The 16626-nt window shown below is 49.6% G+C and overlaps 1 protein-coding gene across 1 annotated transcript; it reads left to right on the top strand.

Moving 5' to 3' along the window:
* The first annotated feature begins 2150 nt into the window (after positions 1-2150).
* LOC121803926 (G-type lectin S-receptor-like serine/threonine-protein kinase SD1-1) lies at positions 2151-11353 on the top strand. The gene is made up of 7 exons (XM_042203500.1): positions 2151-2337; positions 2522-2662; positions 2777-2898; positions 2972-3182; positions 10436-10673; positions 10747-10897; positions 10976-11353. The coding sequence occupies exons 1-7, from the start codon at positions 2151-2153 to the stop codon at positions 11351-11353; spliced, it is 1428 nt and encodes a 475-aa protein (XP_042059434.1).
* The last annotated feature ends 5273 nt before the right edge of the window (positions 11354-16626 follow it).

The raw sequence follows: 16626 nt of genomic DNA, 5'->3' as shown, positions 1-16626 counted from the left end.
GGTCGATGGCGCCCCAGTCGGTGGTGGGCCGGAGCTGGTCGTCGGGGCCCCCGCAGCGAGCCGGGAGTCCCTGTTCTGCCACTGCCGCTTCTGGGTTGCAGCAGCCTGCTGCGCGCGCTGCTCCTGACTTGCTCCCAAGCGCAGCGCCAGCGCCATTGCCTCGGCTAGTGATTGCGGTTGTTGCAACTCCACCGTCTCCTGGAGCGGTTGTTTCAAACCCTCAATAAAGATTGGGATCAATGCCTCGTCCGAAAGACCTTGGACTCTGTCCAAATACCTCTCAAAGGTGTTGTGATATTCAGTAACAGAGCCCGTTTGTACCAATTTCGCAAGGGGACCCGTATAATTCTTGAAACTCTGAGGATCAAAGCGATGACGTACGTCCTCCAAAAATTCGGGCCAAGTAACGTAGGGATTGTTCTTCTGATAGTTAAAAATCCATTCTGCCGCCGGAGGTTCGAATAACATAACTGTGTAATGTAGCCTGTCCTCCTCGGGCATCAGTTTGTGATTAAAGTAATATTCGCCGCGTGATATCCAATTCGTCGCATTTGAGCCGTCGAAGTGCGGTGCCCGCATAGTGACGCCCGTGTTGTCATCACCTCCATGTCTCCAAGCACCCTGCTCCCGATGTCGGGGACTGTCCCACACCGTTGGGCGGCGAGTAGGGCCCCCTTTCAGGCGCGCAGAGGGCCGGTCCCAACTTGTCGTGCGCCGCGGGCGTGTATCGGGCGATGCTCCCTCCTCACGTCGATAAGAATCACGCCCTCTATACACGTCCTTTCGCCCGCCCCGTGGCGGTCGCCCTCCGCGATAACCTGCCTGACGTCTAGGTTTACAATCCTTGGGCTGGCCGTACGTATCGCGATAAGAACGATACTCGCGATCGTCGGAATCGGACTCCTCAACCGAGAGATCATCCTCCTGTATGGGTCGACCCTCCATATTATCCATCCGACGATCAGAATTATCCATACGCATCTCCAATTGATCGAAACGAGACATAATTCGATCAAACCCTAGTTTGAAAGGGTCGACGTCCCCTTCACGATTAACCCCGCGCGCCTGCTCCTGCGGCTGACCCGCGTTCTCCCGAATCACAACCCCAGATTGGCGGCGAGATGAGCCGATTCCCAATTCCGTCGCGTTGCCCCCTGTCAGCGGCGGGCGAGACGGGTTGTTGACGTCCCACACATCCATGAGTACGGAATGAAAGCACCACTTGTTAAGATGCTCCTGCTCTTAACGTGAATATCCTGACCAATTCCACCAAGTAACACTCGTTCCGGCGTCTTCAACAAGAAGATCGGCGGCTGAAACAAAATCTGGCGCGAAGATTCACTCTTCGTCGGCAGAATACAAAGGTTCAAAGTATTACGCAATTTCTTGGGCAAAATAATATTCTTCATTCATAAGATTTTCGGAACAATGAAGAGCCCTATTTATAATCTATGGACCCTAGGGTTGGTTCGACCTATCCTAACTACATCGGGAAAGAACCAACAAAGAAAACCCGACGGAAAATAATAAAAAAGTTAATTACATAATGACTAACTAATTACCAAAAATAATTAAATAACAAAAATAATTAAATGACCAAAAGACTCTAACTAATCAAAGGAATCGGTTGGGAGGTTTCAACCGATCCCTTGGCCTCAAGCTCCTGCTCGGCACCGCGTCTCTCTCTGCTCTCTCCTCGTTCTCGGCTGGTGCTCGCTCCTCGTTCTCGGCTCTCTCCTCGTTCTCGGCCTCGTTCTCGGCTGGTGCTCGCTCCTCGTCCTCGGCTCTCTCCTCGTTCTCGGATGGAGCTCGCTCCTCGTCCTCGGCTGGCGCTTCCGTCAACTGCTCGCCAGCCGTTTCCCCTGCTACACTCACGTCCAATGGGGTTGGTGTGGATGCATTCGTAACATGTTTCCTCTCGATACATGCGATGAACCTGTGGACCTAACTGTATCTGCATACCTGATAGGTCAATCAGATGTGAGTGTTTAAGGGGATTTGCCCCAAAGTTCCAAAAGGATTGGGACCTTCAACATTGGTCCGGTGGATGCACTAGAATTAAACCATTGAATTGCAATGGTGGAGACGGATTTCGACAGGTTAGATGGGTCAAGTATCCTGATATGTTAAGTTTCTGGTTAAATACAAGCATGGGCCTTGACGAGTGCAAAGCTGAGTGCTTTAAAAACTGTAGTTGCACGGCTTATGCTAATTCCTTCATTACTAATGGTGGCACTGGCTGTTTGATGTGGTTCGGTGAACTCATTGATACCAAACAACACTATGGAGCAGATAGTAAGCAGAACATCTATGTCCGTGTTCCAGTTTCTGAACTTGGTAATTCCTCTCATTACTACTTTAGCACGATATAAGAGTACTGGTACACAACGAAATTCCCTTTACTTGAGATGTAGTTCATGTGTTGTGGTGAATCAAATTTGTTGCATAGACGAATATTAATAAGCATAAAAGCGGCTTCACTTAATAAGCAGATGACATGGACTGGTGGTTTTGCCTGTAGACAAATTTAACACAGGTTTGGAGGAGGAAAAGGAGAAGAAAAGGCCTATGGAGATAATACTGATATCGATTGCTTCTGGTGTTCTCATCTCAGCCTTTATCAACGGAGGCGTACTTCTAATGGCAAGACTAAAGAGGCGAGGTAACAAATCAACTTCTGCAGTATTCTAGAATAGATAGTTTATTCATGCTCAAAGCAGAAAGTCAAGTTAGTACTCAGGCATTAATTCTTTTTTCCCTTTGCTTAATACACCAGTGAAAGAAAATAATGAAGATCTAGAATTACCTGTGATCAAAATGGCAACTATTGTACAAGCAACAAATTATTTCTCCATGGAAAACATGATTGGAGTTGGAGGCTTTGGTCCTGTTTATGGGGTAATCTACTAAATTAGAGTGCTGATGTTGTACAAAGCAATAATTCAGAATCGTTACATGCATGAATAAGCAGGGAAACATGCCATCGGGAGAAGAGATTGTGATCAAAAGATTGTCGAAATGTTCACGACAAGGTATTGAAGAGTTTAGAAATGAAGTTATGATGATTGCAAAACCTCAACATAGAAACCTCGTCAGGCTATTGGGATGTGGTATTGAAGAAGAGGAAAGGATGCTAATATATGAATACCTACAAAATAAAAGCCTCGATTATTTTGTTTTTGGTAATTGATGGTTGGGCGAATTTTTGATGGTAGTGAATGCGGGTAAAAAATATAGATCACGACACAGGGAATTACGTGGTTCGATTTACTGAGGTAAATCTACGTCCACGGGAAGAAAGGAGGGCAAGATTGTATTGCTTGATCTGGTTTACAGCTTACAAATACAGACTTGCTATATGATATTTGATGTCTAGAGAGCTCTTTTTTCCCCCTGTCTATCTGATCTAAGTTCTATTTATACATTGAACTAAGATCGTGGCTTGCATCACCACTGACTAGGTCGTGGCTTACATCATCACTAATTAGGTCGTGGCTTACATCATCACTAATTAGATCGTGGATGTCGTGGAGGTCATGAGATCCTGCATGGGTCTACCACTAAATAGATCGTGTAGTGGATGTCGTGGAGGTTCTGCATGAGTCCACTATCTCCCAGTTCGGTCGAATACTGAGACCGAACTGCTGAACTATTGCCGAGCAGCTTTTGCCGATCTGAGAGTAGAGCTTGATTGGTCGGCTTTTACCGAGCTGTAGGCTGGGGCCGAACTCTTTGGTAATGCCGAACTGATTGGTCGGCTTTTACCGAGCTGTAGGCTGGGGCCGAACTCTTTGGTAATGCCGAACTGATATTCTTCCTTGGGCTTTGGGCTGATGGGCCGTCACTGCTATTGGGCTTGTTTAGTACGTACCCCATCACTACCCCCCCCCGAAAAGCGAAGTGAATCACTTCGGCGAAGCGAGTCACTTCGGCATTCTGGATAAAGGTACGGGGGAGGCTGACGTTAGGGGACGTGCCTTGCGCGTGACTGCATTAAATGCGACAGTAAAATCCGGCCGTTGAATCCTGAAAAGGTGGGATTCGAAACGGTGCGATGATTTTGAAATCTTCTCCGAATCTGATAAATACGTCCTTTCTTCATCAGTTGAACACTTTTGCTATTGCTTCTTCTGCATTCTCTCTCTTTTGCGTAAAAATTTCCTTCCGCTTTCAAGAATTTCTTCAGAATTTCTTCAGACTTTCAAAGAGTAAGAACTATGTCTTCTTCTTCTTCTTCTGAGTCAGGTAGCGGTAGGAAAGGGGATAAGGGGTCTTCTAGCCGGAAAGAATCCGGGGAGAAGACCGTAGAGTATTTTCACAGCATCTTGAGTAAGGATACTGTGATATCCCTTCACGAAAAATATTTTTTTCCTGGGGGGAAGGTTGCGATTCCCGACGACCTTCATAGGGCTGACTCGCCGCCGGAGGGTTACGCCACCGTTTATGAAGCCAGCTTGGAATGCGGGCTTCGTTTCCCTCTTCCCCCTGCCTTTGTAGAGCTGCTAGATTTTTTTCAACTCCCTTTAGGTCAGGTGACTCCAAACTCTTGGAGGCACTTATCGGCCTTTGCTGCCGAACTGCGTAGGCTAGATAAGGATCTGTCTCTGAGGGCAATCCTTAATTTTTTCCAGTTTAAGAGAAAAGGATCTTGGTTTTACTTGATCCCTTTACAGCCTTTTAGGGCCTTCTGCAAAACCAAGTGGCCAAAGTGGCAACATCGCTTCTTTTTTTATAATAGGACAGCGGCTCCGGGCTTTCCCTGGAGAGGGCCGAAGTCCGTGATTCCTCATCCTCGGTTAGAACCGTTGAACGAGCTCGAGGGCGAGCTCAATAAGATTCCTATGATTAGGAAGCAGTACCTGGAGTCTGAGCTCGTCAAGGGCGACTTCGTGTTCGACTCCTCGTCTTCGGACGAAGAGACTGAGGGTGAGGACTTCTTTTTTGTGCCTTACTGCTTTTGTGGCGAAAACTAACCTTGCTTTCTTGCTTTTTGGCAGTGAACTTGCTAAATAAGATTAGCCGCAAATCCTCCGAGCTTAAGGAGCCGGAGAAACAGAAGGCTACCAGCTCGGCGCCTGATGCCGAGAAGAATCCGAAGAGGCAAAAGACCTCTTCTTCGGATCCAAAAAAGCCGGAGTCCACTTCGGCAAAGGGGAAGGGGAAGACCCAGAAGCCCCCAAGAGCGCCAGAGAAAGACGTGGTCTTGGCGCCTCCTTCGGAACATATCTGTGAGCCCTTTTTATGGCCCACGGACTTCGCCGAGGTGAATTCTCTTCTTGATTTTCTGGCCTTACTTTTTTCCTGTATTTTTTGTGGCCCCTCGGTTGACTTTTTCCTTTTTCCATTTTCAGAGGAACGATATGCTCTCCAAGCTCGTCGCCGTTGAACTCTCCAAAGCGTCCAACGATTATGCTGAGATGCAGAGGAAGTTGGCGGCAGCTCGTCACCAGGCCGAACAGGCTAAGGCCGACTTTGAGAAGGCCAGAGCTGCTAGGATCTCGGCCCAGGATGAAGCCCAGTTTGCCAAAAACCAGCTCGCCATCCAGCGAGAGCAGACGAAACGGAGGGATGCGGCCGCCGTGGTTGCCCAAGGGGAGGTTCTCCGTGCTTTCGCGGAGAAACTCTTTCTGAGCAATCAATTTTCGGCCTTTGTCGGTGATCTGCTGAAACTGATGACCGATAATGCCGAGCAGGGGCCCGAAGCCGTTCTGCCGCTGTACGGCCGAGAGATAGCAGCTCGTCTCCAGAGTCTGCCGCTCCTTGAGGAGCTTGCTTCGTCCTCGGTCCTGCTTTCTGCTGACCGAGTTCGTAGTTGCCGAGCTGACCGGGACGAGAATATGGAGGCTATCTTTGCCTCCTTAGGGCCAGTTTCACCCGCTCCAATTTTCCACGGAGAGGGTGAGACCGAGCAGCCTGATCGGCAGACCGGAGACAGGCAGGCCGAGCAAGAGGTGCTGCTGATCGGTGATGGGGGCACCGAGCAGGCTGGGAGGAGCAGGGAGGCCGAGGCTGAAGCTGAGGCAGACAAGGAGAAGGAAGCTGAACCTCACCGAGGAGCCGGAGACGAAGCTGGCGGAGTATGATTTCGTCTCCCTTCTCTTAGTTTAGTTTCTTCCTTGTTGTAAAATGGCTTTGAAGCCCTCCTTGTGTAAAAATTTTTTTCTTATGAATGAAAAAATTCTTCTTTCTGCACTTGTGTCTTCGTATAGCTTTTCGTACTCTCTTTTACTCCTGTTGTGGTTTACTACCTGCTCAGTAAACTGAAATGCCGAACTGACATAGCTGCTTTGTATTCTTAACTCTTAAGGAGCTGGAGGTACTTCACTGGAAGCGGCTGTACTCTTCCGCTTTAGACGAAGCTGAGAAAAAAGCCATAGCTGACCAGATGAAGAATGACGAACTCTTGGCTTGTTTAGTGAAGCTGGAGGCCGACAATAAGGACTTAGAGTCCGAAAAGAAAGATCTGGAGGCCGAGCTGAACACTGCCGTCGCTGAGAGGACTGCGTATGAGGATTTCATCTGCAGGCGCGGGGGAATGACCATCTCTGAAGTTCAGGAACGAGTTGACGAACTGTGGGAGGAATATCATGTACTCCGGAGGAACAATGCGCTGGAGAGCTCGGCTTGCCAACAAGTCGTGAAATCATTGCGGCGCTGGGCTTCTCGGTACGACATCATTCTTTCCCGGCGTCCCTCAATCGAGAGATTCCTTAGGCATTTCCCGCCAACAGATGGTCACACTCCAGCTCAAACCCCTGATTCACTTGCTCAAAACCCTACTCCAAGTCAGCAACGAACTCAGGAACAGCCGGAAACGTCAAGACGAGAACGGACTCAGGAGCAACCGGAAACGTCAAGACAAGGACGGACTGAAGTTCGTAGAGGAGCTGTGATTATGAGTGAGCAAGATCAACAAATGCTTCGTGAAAAGACTCTTCGCCGCCGAGGTGCTAGAGCTTCCCGGGCTCAGGGAAGAGGCGGTAGGTCGATTAGAGCATCTCGTCGACCTGCTTATTCTTCAGCTGCCGAGAACGCCCGAACTCGGCTTCACGAGGATTTTGTGAATAGATGGCTCAACTTTAGCAACCAGGGACAGTAGAATAGTCCTTTGTAATGGCGTAACGCCTTCTCGTAGGGCAGCAGAATTGTATGCCGAACAAGTTTTAATAAATGAAATCTTCATTTCGCTTCTATCACTGCGTATTTACAGCTCAGCGAAAAAAAATTTCATCGTGCTCGTCCTCGGTCTTATGAAGTAAACTTCTTTGACCGGACTCGTCCTCGGTCTTATGAAGTAAGCTTCTTTGACCGGACTTAGTCCTCGGTCTTATGAAATAAACTTCTTTGACCGGACTCGTCTTTGGTCTTATGAAGTAAACTTCTTTGACCGGACTCGTCTTTGGTCTTATGAAGTAAACTTCTTTGACCGGACTAAGCTTGTGTCCTAATTTGGCGAGTTTTATCGCTCGGATCGGACTTTCCCTTGTCCTAATTTGGGGATCGGACTTTCCCTTGTCCTAATTCGGCGAGTTTTATCGCGTGGATCGGACTTTCCCTTGTCCTAATTCGGCGAGTTTTATCGCGTGGATCGGACTTTCCCTTTGTTGCAGTTCGTTTCAGACGGACTGCTTGTTTCTTAAGCTGAATTGTGGTCTTGTATCCTCCTTAGAAGCTTGGACTCACAATCGTTGGCTTATATATGTTCTAAAAAGGGGATCAGCCTTCGAAGAACAAGATACCTCAGTAACATTTGTAAGAGACGACACGCACATAGACAGACAAAACGCACATAGACAAACAAAACGCACATAGCCAAGCAAAACGCACATAGACAAGCAAAACGCACATAGACAAGCATGAAAAACAAGTAAAAAACAAAGAAAGCACATACCCCTAGGACCGAACTAGACACAAGACTGACTGACCGGACTGTCTCTTACAAATGGAACTTCTTGAGGTTGGAAATGTACCATGTTCGGGGTACTTGTTCTCCTGACATGTGAGTCAATTTGTAAGACCCTTTGCCGAGGACTTCTGACACCCGATATGGACCTTCCCATGTGGGTTCGAGTTTGCCCAGCTTTTCTGCTCGGCTTACTTCGTTGTTTCTCAAGACGAGATCTCCCACTTGAAATTGCAGCTTTTTCACCCTTTGGTTATAATACCGGGCTACTTGCTCCTTGTACTTGGCTGCTTTTATGCAGGCCAATTCTCTTCTTTCTTCGGCAAGATCTAGTTCGGCTCTCAGTCCGTCCTCATTCAGTTCTGCTGAGAAATTAAGAGTTCGGGGACTGGGTATGCCGTTCTCAACCGGAATCACGGCTTCAGTGCCGTACACCATCGAGTTCGGCTCCGGTGTGACTTCGGTCATTTCGCCTGCCTCTGACTCCGGCTGTTGTGATTGCTATGCTTGATGGTGCTGAGCTGATTGCTCGGCACTTTTAAGCGCAATCTGCAAACACTCTTGCTCTTTTTTGATCACCTCGGATGACCGCTATCCCTCCTTTAGTGGGGAAGGAGTTCGGCGAGGAAGCCTCTGATCGCTATGATCGGGCTTCTTTTTGTCTTCTCTAGATGAGCTGTCTAAAGACCGTTTTCGACGGTCTGCCTCATCGGCACGAGAAAACTGGTCCGCAATGTCCCACATCTCTTGAGCTGTTTGCGGACTGCATTCCACGAGCTTTCTGTAGAGAGCTCCGGGCAGGATTCCATTTTGGAATGCCGAAATGACAAGTAGATCATTGAGATAATCTACTTGTAGGCATTCCTTGTGGAACCTCGTCATAAAGTCGCTGATCTTTTCGTCGCGACCTTGACGTGTAGAAAGCAGCTGAGCCGAAGTGATTCGGGCTTCCGCTTTCTGAAAGAACCTCCTGTGGAAAGCATCCATTAGATCTCGGTAAGATCTAATGCTGCCTTGGGGGAGGCTATCGAACCACCTTCTTGCGTTCCCGATAAGCAGCTCGGGAAACAGCTTGCACATATGGACCTCATTGAGACCTTGGTTCGCCATGTTATACTGATAGCGTCCCAGGAAGTCATGAGGATTCACTAACCCGTCATAAGTCATCGACGGAGTTCGGTAGTTCTGTGGCAAGGGAGTTCGGGTGATATCGTCCGAGAATGGAGTCTTCAATGCTCCGTACATGGCGAACCCGACATCTCTTCGGTATGGAGGAGATGGAGTTCTCCTGTGATTCCGGTACCGAGGAGGAACAGGAACATGTCGGGGTTGAGGATTCTTCTTCCTGGAAGACACGGCACTACTGCGGTAGTGACTTTCATGTCTGGATGAGGAGGGAGAATCCACCGTTTTCGTCTCCGGCTTTTGGCCCTTTTGCAGGAAAATTAAGAACTCTTCCTGCTTCTCGGCCAAAAACAACTTGACAGCCTCGTTCAAATCAGGCTGCTGGGAAGACTCGGTGCGATGAGTCTTTGAGCGGCTTGTTCCTTCTCCGTGAGAACTGGAAGTAGATTTCTCCCGAGGCTGTTTTCTAGACCTGCGGGCTGGACTAGCTTCCTCATGGTTATCACGGACGGAAGCACGGGTATTATGTGATCTGGTATGCATTTTTTTGGTGGAAGAGGATCAAAAACTCGCTTTTATCACAGATTTGGTTCTCTGTTTCCCACAGACGGCGCCAGTGATGGTTGGGCGAATTTTTGATGGTAGTGAATGCGGGTAAAAAATATAGATCACGACACAGGGAATTACGTGGTTCGATTTACTGAGGTAAATCTACGTCCACGGGAAGAAAGGAGGGCAAGATTGTATTGCTTGATCTGGTTTACAGCTTACAAATACAGACTTGCTATATGATATTTGATGTCTAGAGAGCTCTTTTTTCCCCCTGTCTATCTGATCTAAGTTCTATTTATACATTGAACTAAGATCGTGGCTTGCATCACCACTGACTAGGTCGTGGCTTACATCATCACTAATTAGGTCGTGGCTTACATCATCACTAATTAGATCGTGGATGTCGTGGAGGTCATGAGATCCTGCATGGGTCCACCACTAAATAGATCGTGTAGTGGATGTCGTGGAGGTTCTGCATGAGTCCACTATCTCCCAGTTCGGTCGAATACTGAGACCGAACTGCTGAACTATTGCCGAGCAGCTTTTGCCGATCTGAGAGTAGAGCTTGATTGGTCGGCTTTTACCGAGCTGTAGGCTGGGGCCGAACTCTTTGGTAATGCCGAACTGATTGGTCGGCTTTTACCGAGCTGTAGGCTGGGGCCGAACTCTTTGGTAATGCCGAACTGATACTCTTCCTTGGGCTTTGGGCTGATGGGCCGTCACTGCTATTGGGCTTGTTTAGTACGTACCCCATCAGTAATCTCTAATTAATTTATATGTGAAATCCCCTACATCCTTCAACCTCTCAATGAGAGGATCCACTGTTAAAATTGTTATGGTGTTATATGTTTGCAGATCACAATCGGAGAACACTGTTGACATGGCCTAAGCGTTATGATATTATCGTGGGAATTGCAAGGGGACTGTTATATCTTCATCATGATTCCAGATTAAAGATTATTCATAGGGATCTTAAAACAAGCAATATTTTACTAGACGGAAATTTAACTCCAAAAATATCAGATTTTGGGTTAGCAAGAATTTTCCAAGAGGATCAGTCTCTTGCTAAAACAAAACGAGTTGTTGGAACATAGTAAGCTTCCTTCATATCATCAAAGTAGTCCATTGTTTTGTAGAATGGCCTTGAGATGAATAACTTTGTGCAGTGGATACATGGCTCCCGGATATTTAATGGATGGGAAATACTCGGAGAAATCTGACATCTTTAGCCTTGGAGTGGTGTTGCTGGAGATAATTAGCGGGAAAAGGAACAGAGGATATGAACACTCAGATCACTATCTTAACCTCTTGGGCCATGTATATAAATTAATACTTTGATTGCATTTTCATATACAAGAATAAGGTCAAAAACTTGGGTGTTTATTATTGTGACAGGCATGGTTGCTGTGGCAAGAAAACGGGACTTTAGAGTTGATGGATGAATGTTTGTATGATAAATTTGAGGAGTGTGAAGTGAAGAGATGCATGCAAGTGGGGTTATTGTGTGTTCAGAAATTTGCAGAGGATAGGCCAACCATGTCGTCGGTGGTTTCAATGTTAGGAAGTGATGGAGCAGTTCTGCCCGAACCAAAAGAACCCGGGTTTTTTATGGAAAGAAGTTGCAGCACATCACCATATATTGAGTCAGAGAATAATACTGATACGGACCGGTCTTGGAAAGTCTACCGCCGAGGAAGTAGGAAAGTAGTTTGGCCGATGGAGAGGAATAAGGAGGCAGGCCCAACTGAAACAGAAGCTGGTGGAGAAGAATAAGGGAGCAGGTGAAACTGAACAGAGAAGTAGCGGGAAGGAAGAAGGAAGAAGCGGCAGTCCAGTTCCTATTTTTTATGCTTTCAGTTATTTACTTTAGACTATAAATAAATGTAAGCTAGGGAGTTCAATTCATCTGGGCAGATCATTTGTATTGGACGACTTGGTCGTAGGCCTCTGCGGAGGAGTGTTACTTTCATATTATTCCAGCAATTCAAGTGATCGATTCCTTTCAATATTAGCCTTACACTTCACATATCAACAAACAGAGCATCTCTCGTGCTCCCCTTCCCTCCCCTCGCCTTTCACTCCTATCAATTTGGTGCGGTGAACAATGGTGAACTCTAGGGCGGACACGCGACTGGATGAGTTGGAGAAGGCGACGGGTGCCTTGCACCAGACCAGCCTCTCGCTGGACGCGACGGTAAAAGAACTAAACACTCAGTTCCGCCATACGGAGGAACAGGTAGCAGCCATGCTTCAGGAGATGCGCACTGGTTTCGCATCGCTCAAACTCAAAGACACTACCAACCCCGATGATGGATCCACCTCAGCGAATCACGGGCCGAAATCAACGGCCGCCGGGGGTACGTCGGCGTCACCCATGCCCACGTTCGATGGCTCGGAGGCCCTAGCTTGGCTGGCGCGGGCTGAACAATACTTCTTGATCGCGGGGACTGCTCCCGAGGACCGGGTGGGCATGGCCATGGTGGCGCTGGCAGGGCCGGCCCAACCCTGGTACCAGCTGCTGCGACTTCGGGTTCCGGATTTGGCGTGGACTCGTTTCGCGAGAGAGTTGATGAAACGCTTTGGTGGTACGGGGGCACTGAACGAGTATGAGGCCTTCGCAGCAGTCCGCCACACGGGCTCTCTCACTGAATTCGTGGCGGCCTTTGAGGCACGTCTCGCACAAGTTCCAGACATTCCGTGCCAGCAATATTTAGGATTCTTTATGGCTGCGCTCCAGCCAGAGATCCGCATGCAAATGAAGGCTCCAAAATCACCACCTATGAAGACGTCGTCGAATTGGCGTTGGACATCGACATGCTCGCATCACAACCACCCCCGCGGATAACCCCTGCCCCCTCCCACAGTGTATCGCAAGCCTACACCGGGCAGCAGCGACGGCCGGCATCCGCAGGATACTCGAATCCCCCCTCTCAGTTCTCGTCCACGGGTTCATCCCGCCCAGTGTCCAAACGTTTCCGGAATATTTCCACGGAGGAGTATAAGAGGCACATAGCGGCTGGTACCTGCGTCAAGTGCGGCCTCAAGTTTAGCCCGACCCACAAGTGCCCTCCCAAGACTCTTAATGTCCTCATCTGCGAGGAAGACGATGGACCGAGGGATGACTCTGACCGCGAGGAGACAACGGAGCTGGACGATATGAGCAAGCCAGAGCTCTCCGTTTTATCATTAAACGGGCTAGATACGGCAAATACCATGAAGTTGTTTGGACATGTAGGCTCGCAGCAGGTCAAGATAATGGTGGACAGCGGTGCGAACTATTGCTTCATCTCCGAGCAGTGCGCCCAGCAGATGCACCTGCCAATTACCCCCACATCACCCTATTCGGTCGTCCTAGGGGACGGTTCCACGCGACGGGCTGCTGGAATCTGCAAAGGTGTCACGGTCACGATGGCCAACGAAGACTTCACAATAGCTTGCTATGTGTTTCCCCTCCGAAACATCGACATAATTTTGGGGGTCTCGTGGCTCGCCTCCCTTGGGTATGTGATGGTCAATTGGCAGCATTCATCCATGGACTTCTCCATCGACGGCAGGCTGGTAACGCTCAACGGGAACCTGACCCTCATGCGTCGGGCCTGCTCTACAAAGGACCTCCGTCGCCTTGAGGAGGGCGACTGCGGGTGGCTCCTTCAGTCAATGGACACAGAAACAGCACCGGCTCCTTTCGGCATCGATCCATCCCTCTCGCCCAACGCCAAGAACCAGCTACTGCAACTGATAGGGGGATTCCCCTCCCTCACGGAATCCGCAACCGGGCTGCCCCCCGCCGGCAAACAGACCACCGCATTCCGCTTCTACCAGGTACGGAACCTGTCTCCGTTCGTCCTTACCGATATAATCATCTACAGAAGGACGAAATGGAAAAGCTCGTGGTGGAGATGCTGGGTTCGGGCGTGATCCAGCCAAGCACGAGCCCATTCTCCAGTCCGGTACTCCTCGTATGCAAGAAAGATGGCTCTTGGAGGTTCTGCGTGGACTACCGGGAATTGAACAAGAGGACGGTTCCCGACAAATACCCCATTCCGGTAATACAAGAACTGTTGGATGAACTACACGGAGCAAGGTGGTTCAACAAGATTGATTTGAAGGCCGGTTACCACCAAATCCGTGTGGCAGCCGAGGATGTGCCAAAGACCGCGTTCCGAACCCACTCCGGTCATTACGAATTCCTAGTGATGCCATTTGGTCTCACCAACGCCCCAGCTACCTTCCAGAGCCTCATGAATGACATTTTCAGACCGGCATTGCGGAAGTTCATTTTGGTGTTTTTCGACGATATCCTGGTCTACAGTACCGCCTGGCCCGACCATCTGCGCCACCTTCACCAAGTTTTCGAGGCTTTGCGCACTCATTCCCTCGTCGTCAACTCAAAGAAATGCTTTCTAGGGCGGGACAGCGTCGAATATTTAGGCCACATCGTGTCTTTCGAGGGAGTTAAAATAGACCCAGCCAAGATATCAGCAGTCCTCTGTTGGCCTATTCCGTCCTCATTGAAGGGCGTGCGAGGGTTCCTGGGCCTGACCGGATACTACCGTCGTTTCATCCGCGACTACGGCAAAATAGCAGCGCCACTCACGGAACTCTTGAAGAAGCCACTGCCTAAGTCTCCTAAACAACCGTGGGTCTGGCCTCCTGCAGCAGCCTCGGCGTTTGAGGCCCTCAAGGCGGCTTTGACATCTGCTCCCCTCCTAAAAATGCCGGATTTCTCCAAGGAGTTTGTGATTGAGTGTGATGCCTCAGGCCGAGGACTAGGAGCGGTCCTAATGCAAGATCGTCAACCGATTGTATACTTTAGCAAGAACCTAGCCGCTCGTTGGTTGGCCAAGTCCGCTTACGAGAAAGAGCTCATGGCCCTCGTCCTCGCCATCCATCACTGGCGGCCATACTTGCTGGGGCGCCGATTTGTGGTCCATACAGATCAGCGCAGCTTGCGTCAGCTTTTGGCTCACCCTCTCGCGACCCCGGCACAACAAAATTGGGCAGCAAAATTATTGGGCTACGATTTCACCATAGCCTACAAGGAAGTAAAGCTAAATAAGGCAACCGACGCCCTTTCCCGCCGAGATGAGGAGCCGATAGAGTTTGCAGCCATATCCCTTCCAGCTTGGCCAGAATGGTCGACCATTCAGACTGAATTGCCGGCTGACCCGGCGCTGCTAAAAATCAAGACGGCTCTGGAAGCAGGACAGTCGGCCGCCCCACATTACGAGATGGTGCACGACAACCTTTTCTACAAAGGAAGGATCGTCGTCCCTCCCCACTCCCCGTGGATACCCAAGCTCCTCTCTGAGTTCCACGTCACGCCAACAGGGGACCATTCGGGCGCATACCGCACCTACCGCCGGTTGGCTTCCAATGTCTACTGGCCCGGGATGATGCGGCGGGTATCCCAATTCGTCGCGACTTGCGCGACGTGCCAGAAACACAAAGCCGACACCAAATCTCCAGCCGGCCTCTTGCACCCACTTCCAATTCCTTCCCGGATTTGGGAGGATATTAGCATGGACTTCATTTCTGGTTTGCCCCGGGCCGGAGGATTTGATTGCATTTTCGTGGTCATCGATCGCCTATCCAAGTACGGACACTTCATCGGATTATGCCACCCCTTCACAGCTCGGCAGGTGGCTGATCTATTTACCAACGAAGTGGTTCGCCTCCACGGTATACCTCGATCAATTGTGTCCGATCGCGACCCTATATTCCTGAGCTCGTTCTGGAAGGAGCTTTTTCGGGCCACAGGAACTAAGCTGAAGATGAGCTCGGCTTATCATCCAGAAACGGACGGCCAGACAGAGGTTTTGAACCGTTGTTTGCAAACCTATCTCCGTTGTTTCTCATCGGATCGGCCAAAACAAAGGAATAAGTGGCTAGCATGGGCGGAATACTGTTACAACACCAGCATCCATTCCGCCTCGGGGATGACACCCTTCAAAGTGGTCTACGGACGCCCCCCCCCACCTTGCACTCGTTCCTCCCAGGGGAAATTCGGGCCCAAGCTGTCATCGACACGCTTCGTTCTCGCGATGAGGTATTGGAGTTGCTACGGCACCACCTCCAACGATCGCAAGCCCGGATGGCCGCTTCAGCCAACAAGAAGCGGCGGGATGTGGAGTTTGCCGTGGGAGACATGGTTTATGTGAAGTTTCGGCCCCATAGGCAATCCACCCTGTTTACCTCCCGCAACAGAAAGATGGCCCCACGTTTCTTCGGGCCGTTTCGGATAGAGGCTCGCATTGGCGCAATGGCTTACCGCCTGCAACTTCCCGAATCCACCCGCATCCACCCGGTGTTCCACGTGTCGCTTCTCAAACGGGCAATAGGCGAGGCCACGTCAGAGGCCACTCTTCCCGAAGAGCTCGGAGGAGCTGCTCCTTCCTTCCTACCTGAAAAGGTATTGGCAACTCGAACTGACCAGCGCGCGGGGGAGTCAGTTGACCGAGTCCTCATCAAGTGGCTCGGGATGGACGACGATGAAGCCACGTGGATGGACGTGGCGGATGTTCAGGGCCAATTTCCTTTCTTCAGCCTTGTGGACAAGGCTGTTTCGACGGGTGGGGCAGTTGATACGGACCGGTCTTGGAAAGTCTACCGCCGAGGAAGTAGGAAAGTAGTTTGGCCGATGGAGAGGAATAAGGAGGCAGGCCCAACTGAAACAGAAGCTGGTGGAGAAGAATAAGGGAGTAGGTGAAACTGAACAAAGAAGTAGCGGGAAGGAAGAAGGAAGAAGCGGCAGTCCAGTTCCTATTTTTTATGCTTTCAGTTATTTACTTTAGACTATAAATAAATGTAAGCTAGGGAGTTCAATTCATCTGGGCAGATCATTTGTATTGGACGACTTGGTCGTAGGCCTCTGCGGAGGAGTGTTACTTTCATATTATTCCAGCAATTCAAGTGATCGATTCCTTTCAATATTAGCCTTACACTTCACATATCAACAAACAGAGCATCTCTCGTGCTCCCCTTCCCTCCCCTCGCCTTTCACTCCTATCAGATACAATCACTATTACTGACTTGGAGGCCAGATG

The sequence above is a fragment of the Salvia splendens genome, chromosome 5 (assembly GCF_004379255.2).
Source record: "Salvia splendens isolate huo1 chromosome 5, SspV2, whole genome shotgun sequence".
Classification (NCBI taxonomy): Eukaryota; Viridiplantae; Streptophyta; class Magnoliopsida; order Lamiales; family Lamiaceae; genus Salvia; species Salvia splendens.
Note: the sequence above shows the minus strand (reverse complement) of the source record. Positions and strands in the feature narration are given on the sequence as shown.

What these genes read in the sequence shown, in the direction of transcription:
- LOC121803926 (XM_042203500.1), top strand. Translation starts at nt 2,151, where the DNA reads ATGGGCCTTGACGAGTGCAAAGCTGAGTGCTTTAAAAACTGTAGTTGC. An exon ending in GCTTTGGTCCTGTTTATGGG is followed by an intron (nt 2,899 to 2,971) that starts GTAATCTACTAA and finishes ATGAATAAGCAG; the next exon opens with GGAAACATGCCATCGGGAGA. An exon ending in AAACGAGTTGTTGGAACATA is followed by an intron (nt 10,674 to 10,746) that starts GTAAGCTTCCTT and finishes AACTTTGTGCAG; the next exon opens with TGGATACATGGCTCCCGGAT.